The sequence below is a fragment of the Frankliniella occidentalis genome, unplaced genomic scaffold (genome assembly GCF_000697945.3).
Source record: "Frankliniella occidentalis isolate FOCC.00 unplaced genomic scaffold, Focc_3.1 Scaffold5619, whole genome shotgun sequence".
In the NCBI taxonomy this organism is placed as follows: domain Eukaryota; kingdom Metazoa; phylum Arthropoda; class Insecta; order Thysanoptera; family Thripidae; genus Frankliniella; species Frankliniella occidentalis.
In genome coordinates, this window is record NW_026272657.1 from 67 (window position 1) to 6,748 (window position 6,682).

Here is a 6,682-nt window from a genome sequence, read left to right on the forward strand (position 1 = left end):
TCCCGACCCGCCGGTCATGGCCAACGCAGAGGGGGTAGTTGGGTTCTGTTGTCGGGGTCGGGTGCGGTGGGGCGGGGCGGAGTCCTGCGGGAGGCCTTAGGGAACTCCGCTGGGCTCTGCTCCGCTCGTTCACCAAAGATTGAGCAGCGGAATGATATTGTTTCTTCGTACCAAAGTGCGGTGGTGGCGGTGGCGGAGGGATAGAGAGGCGGTTGGGGGGGGGGGGGGACCTCAACTCTCCCAACCGCTCTGCTCTCCCCACTCCTCTCAGTAATGATCTGCCATTACAGGGTCGGCTGGCGTTCCTGCAAAACTTTACTCCATGATCTTCCCTCCCTCAGCAGTTGGCAGCCATTCAGGGGCGGGTGTGTGAGTGCGTGTTGCCCCCCCTCCCCCCGGACCCCCTCGCTCTATCGCTCTACCGCTGTGGCTGTCTCTCCTCCAGGGGGGAGATCGCGACCACCTCAGTGCACTATAGGGCCGCATTAATCTCGGTCGTTCGGCCGGCCGAATATTGTAACGCGCCCGCCAGGGTGAGCAGCAGGGGCAGCAGGCCCGCCGCGCCGCGGAGCAGCGGTCGAGGCCGTCCTCCTCTTTTTGCGAGGAACCTTGCCTTTTTGCGGGGCTCGGGGTGGGGCGGGGCGCGGGCGGGCGACGTCGCCAAACAAAACTAATGAATAAAAGCGAAGAGAGGCAATGGCATGGCGGCCGCCGGCCGGGCCCGGCCGCAACGCGACCAGCAGAGACGGTTTGACTGATGAGGTGCCCCTCGACCCGACCGAGGATGACGGGGGAAGGGGGATTGAAAAGATCTCCACCCGGGGAAGACACGGGGTCGCCTTGGTGGAGTGGTCGGAGCTGCCGTGTCGTATCGGACTGTGGACAAAGCGTTCACGTTGGGAAAATATATGAAAAACTTCCGTAGAGAATGTGTTCAATAATCGATACTAGGAAGGGCATTGCGAAAAGATTGTCTCCACACAAATTTAAATAAAGTGGTGTTCAGAAACATTGGACTACACTTCACCAAAAACGGCTTCTTTTTACAAAACAAAGATGGTACCCTCTCTCCTCTCTTTTATTTCTTCCTTCCCTATCCCCACCCCCTTTTTTTCTTGCCCAATTACTTTCCGGAGCGATCAGAGCGGCTGCCAGAAGCACGAGGCGCGCCGAGGCGGTGGGGAGCCACTGCGGCCGTGGCCTAGGCCGTGTGATTGGCACCATGACCACGGACAAGACCGAACGGCAAGACCGAACGGCGCGTGGCTGGAGCGAGCCAGAGAAAGAGGGGGACAGACAAAAACAGGCAACTCCAATATGGTGTATTTTAGTAGACACATTAAACATGAGTATATACAGGTTGGTCCATAGAACCCTACCTTTACTTTACTTTTACTGTACCGCATGCAGTCGTGCTGACGGGTTGCATACTCTATGGAGCCGTAAGGCGCCGTGGTGAGCGACGGCCTAGGCAAGCCCGCCCGCACGACTGCATGCGGTACAGTAAAAGCAAAGTAAAGGAAGGGGTCTATGGACCACCCTGTATATTAGGCATTAGTCCAATAATTCTTTTCTGGCTGGAGAAAGATGCCAAACTTTGACACAAACGAGGCACGTCCTGTACCGTCCACATGGAGTGGGCGCTGCCCATACGGGCTATCCGTTTATTGTTGCACGTAACTGAACTCATCTGTGGTAAAATGACGGTTTAAGTTTTGTGGCGCACTAATGTGTGTGTGTAGTCTGCCCCTATCTAGGTGGGGTAACTGTCGTGTGTGCGATCAAGTTCATGCTCACTAACGCACACACACTGTACAGGTTCCCCTTGGCCGCCCGCGGTGAGCTAGACGCCGTCGTGACGTCATGCGCTTCCGGACGGCAAAAGGGGCCTAAAGAGAGACACAGGCCGGTTCCATTTCGCGAATGGCGCGCCATATTGGAGCGGGAAGGCCGCACCGCCTGCTTGCCTGCCTGCCAATTAGTCCGTTAGCGTGTCTGCGCAGAAAGTTCAGCGCCGGGCCTCGCCCGACTCGCGGTGCTCGCGATAAGGGGAGCAGCAGCAATCGCCACTGCAACACGTTGGGCGACAATCAGTCTTTATCTGTCCACGCAGAGAGCGAGAGTGCATGTGCGGCTCTAACACACGAGAGCAGGCGGGCGCCACGTGTTGAAGCGGCCGCTGCTTAGCGAAATGACCAAACGGGGCTGGGGGAGAGGGGGGGGAGTCTTTTAAATGGGCCGTGTCAAATGTCCGCCGGGATGGGCGGGGGGCCGCGTCGATATGACAACGAGCTCGTCGAGGGTCCTCGGCGCCGCCGCGCCGGCCACTGGCGGCGCGTGGCGGGCGGCCCGGGTGAGGTGTGGCCGGCACTCGAGTGGGGAGCCCGACTGGAGAGGGGAGGAGAGCCCTCCGCTGGATTGTCCAGGGGCCCCGACTGGAGAGGAGGGCCCTGCACTAGATTGTCCAGCGGCCCGACTGGAGAGGAGGGCAGGATAGGGCCCTCCACTGGATTGTTCAGGAGTCCTACTGGAGAGGGGAACCCTGCACTGGATTGTCCAGGGGCCCGACTTGAGAGGAGAGCCCTGCACTGGATTGTTCAGGGCCCTCTGCACTGGATTGCCCAGGGCCCTAAATGCGGGAAGGAGGGCTTTCCACTTCTGCTGGACTGCTTAGGGCCCCGACTGAAGAAAAGGGCCTGGATTTTTCAGTTGCACTTACTGCAGAGGAAGGTCCTGCACTGGAGGATTGTCCAGGAGCCCGACCGGAGAGGGAGGGATGCCTTCCACTGGATTATTGTCCGGGGGCCCTATGGCCCTTTGGCCCTTGTGAGACTGTGGGGCTCTAATGGCCGTGGTTGCGCCGAATTCACGGGCGGAATGGGAGCAAGCAGCCGATATGCAATTTCACGGGGGAGGCTTGCGGGTCCCGGATTAATGCTGTTGAGAATGGAATGCATGTGGGGCCCAGGGAGGGAATGCAGTGCGCGGCGTGTGCGCGCGCCGCGTGGATGCTGGCGGGAAAGGGCGGGAAATGATGGATAAAATATAAAATTTGATTGGTGACTAGATAAAAATAAATATCACCTGCATAAAACGGGCCGGTCGACGAGTGTAACTTGGTCAATTACCGTCATGCCGTGCCGCGCTGTCGGCCGGCTGCGTTTGAGGCGCCGCCGCGGGGCGTTCGCACACCGCCCGCCTCGGAATGCAAATAATTAAGTCACGCACATTGGGCGCGTGCCGCTTTGTTCGCACGAGATAATAACTACCTGGGTTGTGTTTGTTTTTTTTTGCGCAGGTTCCTCGCCATCTGGTACCCGCTCAAGTGCCAGATCACGACGCGCCGAGCCCGAGGGATGATCGTGGTGATCTGGGTGATCGCCTGCGGCACCACCATCCCCTGGATGCTCTTCTTCGACACGGTCATGACGCCGATCGGAGACCACCATGAGATCGTCATGTGCAGAGAGGTGTGTGTCCAACTGACTGGCTTTGTATCTTTATTTGTATGTAAGAATTTAAGCAATCAATTTTTTTGCACACATTTCGGCGTTGATTTGAACACTTTCGTGAATTCATTTGTTGGAAAGCATGCATTTTTGCGCACAAATTGGTTCAAAAGGTAACTTAGGTGTAACCTGTTTGCACAAACGTTAAAACAAAAACGTATAAATGCATTCACCGCGTGGTGGAGGTGGGACGCGCGACTCCAAAAAACGAAACGCGCAAGAATAACTGCCAAATTTAGCGGGTTCCAGTTAGTCCACTGCATGAACACGCCCTGAACTCTGGTTGTAGGTGTGGCCGAACAACATGAGCGGCGAGATGTACTTCCTCGTGGCGAACCTCCTCTGCTGCTACGTGCTGCCGCTCGTCCTCATCTCGCTGTGCTACGTCCTCATCTGGATCAAGGTGTGGCGGCGGTCCATCCCGTCCGACTCCAAGGACGCGCAGATGGAGCGGATGCAGCAAAAGTCCAAAGTCAAGGTACGGTGGTACGAACATGTGCCCCAATCCGGGGATCCTCCAGAAAGTACGCCCGTTTGTTTTTCATTCACCCAGAGAATCATTTTAGTTGATGCAACTCAATCAGGATTGTAAGAAACAAAATTAAGTTCCTAAAACCGACTAAAATTTAGTAACCCAGTTTTTGACTCAATGTGGTCGCAGGTCGCACCAATCAAATTAAGTCAGCTAGACTAAATTATTTCGTCACCACGGATAAATTTTAGTCTCCAGAGCTAAAATTACGTCGGTTTTGAATTTTGTTCTCTGGACTAAACAGTCTTCTGGGTGTTCGACAAATGATTAGACCTTGGCGCCTGCGATACTAAGGGTAGGCCACCCTGCAGTGCACGTATGCCCTGCAGGCAAGCCGTTGCCTACCTACCAGGCGCTATGAGAGCTTTCATTTGAATGAACTGATGTTCAGTAACGGCAAAAGACGGACGTACTCGTTTCTGGGACTCCCCACACGTATTGGATGGGCCGCCGTGGGTCGGAAGAGTGTCCTCAGTTGATTGAAAGCGACCTCTGTGCACAGGTGGTGAAGATGCTGGTCGTGGTGGTCATCCTGTTCGTGTTGTCGTGGCTGCCGCTCTACATCATCTTCGCGCGCGTCAAGCTGGGCGGCGCCCCCTCTCCCTGGGAGGAGGAGGTGGTGGCCATGGCGACGCCCGTGGCGCAGTGGCTCGGGGCGTCCAACTCGTGCATCAACCCCATCCTGTACGCCTTCTTCAACAACAAGTTCCGGCGCGGCTTCCAGGCCATCCTGCAGTCGCGGCGCTGCTGCGGCCGCCTGCGCTACTACGAGACGGTGGCCGTGGTGGGCTCGTCGTCGGCGTCCATGCGCAAGAGTTCGTACTACGTGACCAACGGGTCGTCGACGCGTCGCGCGCCACCGCCGGTCGTGGTGCCCGTGCCGGTGGGCGCGGCGCCTGGCCACGAGTCGGCCGTGTCGTACATCTGCAACAACAGCGCGTACATCGCCGCGTCCAACACGGGCGTATAGTCGGCGCCCGGAGAACAGCCACCGACCCGTGGCAAAACCCTTTTGTCATTGTTGTTTGTCTCGCGTCTTGTGCCAATTGCAGGCCTACGCGGCGCGCCTCCCCCGTCTGGGGGCACTGCCACAGGGCGAGCCCGTCGAGCTGCATGTCCTTCACCGACGTGCTTGCGCGCACCGCTCGGCGGGGGGCGGCCCATTGGGCGGCCGGTAGGGCCGGGCACGCGGGCCTCCCGGGGCCCCGTGCTGAGCACGCCGTGCTGAGCACGTGCTGAGCACGCTTGTAGCTGGGGGCGGACCGCACCACTCACTGCTTGACGATACACGGGGAGCAGTAAAGGAGGACGTGGCTCTGGCCGGGGCTGCGCGCGTCACACGGATATGGTTGCGGGGGGGATGTTGTGCGTTTCCCCCCGACGGATTGTGCCGGTACACGATACGGGATGGTTTCTCGGAGAGTTGTCTGACGTTAAGATTGTGACGCGCGACGCCCGACGTTTTTTTCGGCCCGTCCGCTCGCCACAGAAGTGTTGTTTGTTGTCTTTGTCATTGATTGTTGTGAGCATTGGTCAACTTCAGCTCCAGTTTAAACATGTAGAGTGGTTACCCATTCTAATGCAAAATCAAAGGTTTTATCGATTTCGTATTATTATTTATTTTCATTTTCTACCTCTATCAGTTGATAAATCTATTCCTCCTTTCGGTTTGCTTCTATAAGTCTAACTGTTAAATTATCTCCCTGTTCCCCTTTCCTCTTTCTCCCTGTATCTATTAACATTCACCACTTTTCTACTTAAGTGCCTAACATAATATCATTAGTTAGCAGTAAGCAAGAGAATGATATCTTTATATACTTTGGCGTCCAATTGATGCTGGCATCTAGTTTGGCGCGTTGCAATCAAAAGAAAGTTTATTATATTTTCTGAATGAATGGTTTGTACGCACGGGTAACTCGTATTGTAGCCCGTCGTACGTATATACTGCTCACGCGCATGTCTAGATCAGAAACACTATCACTGCGCACTGAATTTTATGATGGTTCAACGGCAGAATAGGCTATAATGTGTAAAGTTCATTGATTCTTTATAAGTACCATTAGATATGTAGAATACGAGGTAACTCTCGGACGGTCTGCTGTATCTGACAACAACCCAATACCCTAACGTGTAGAATTATAAGTCAAAAATGCTGCCACACTTTCGAGTTGTGATGGTCAACACAATATTGCATATATTAATGATTTAGTTTGAATTTTTTATGTGTTTTCTGTCTGAATATTTTCGGTATGCTTCTGTTCATTTCTTTACGAGAGGTGATCGATATTCCCTCTATGAGACTCAGAGGCCTACAATACGAGTAGTTAGTTATTGGCTAGTTGTGCTTTTAAAGTTGGTTAGGTGCAGGCACAAAACCGACCTATTGTTATTGTAATTTTAATAAAAGAAATTCTTGTTGATTAAGAGATGGTGTTTTGCCCAGTATTTGATGACCTCAAAAGCTGGGCAGAGCACACCCTATATTACAAAACAGTCGCAACGCACATTCGGACTGTAGGTCTTAGCGGATTTTTATGTAGGTTAAGTTTGTTGCTTCCCTTATACTATAAGGATCAGTACGAACTTGTGCTACGAATATAATACGAGTTACTATTCACGCAATGTGTATGTGTTAGAAGTT

General features: G+C 54.2%; 1 protein-coding gene across 1 annotated transcript; it reads left to right on the plus strand.

The window, feature by feature from the left end:
* Positions 1 to 2,262: 2,262 nt before the first annotated feature.
* LOC113207659 (neuropeptide SIFamide receptor-like) lies at positions 2,263 to 6,467 on the plus strand. The gene is made up of 4 exons (XM_052277062.1): positions 2,263 to 2,358; positions 3,299 to 3,470; positions 3,799 to 3,987; positions 4,544 to 6,467. The coding sequence occupies exons 1-4, from the start codon at positions 2,282 to 2,284 to the stop codon at positions 5,009 to 5,011; spliced, it is 906 nt and encodes a 301-aa protein (XP_052133022.1). The 5' UTR covers positions 2,263 to 2,281; the 3' UTR covers positions 5,012 to 6,467.
* The last annotated feature ends 215 nt before the right edge of the window (positions 6,468 to 6,682 follow it).

What these genes read in the sequence shown, in the direction of transcription:
- LOC113207659 (XM_052277062.1), top strand. Translation starts at nt 2,282, where the DNA reads ATGACAACGAGCTCGTCGAGGGTCCTCGGCGCCGCCGCGCCGGCCACT. An exon ending in AGATCGTCATGTGCAGAGAG is followed by an intron (nt 3,471 to 3,798) that starts GTGTGTGTCCAA and finishes CTCTGGTTGTAG; the next exon opens with GTGTGGCCGAACAACATGAG. An exon ending in AGCAAAAGTCCAAAGTCAAG is followed by an intron (nt 3,988 to 4,543) that starts GTACGGTGGTAC and finishes CTCTGTGCACAG; the next exon opens with GTGGTGAAGATGCTGGTCGT.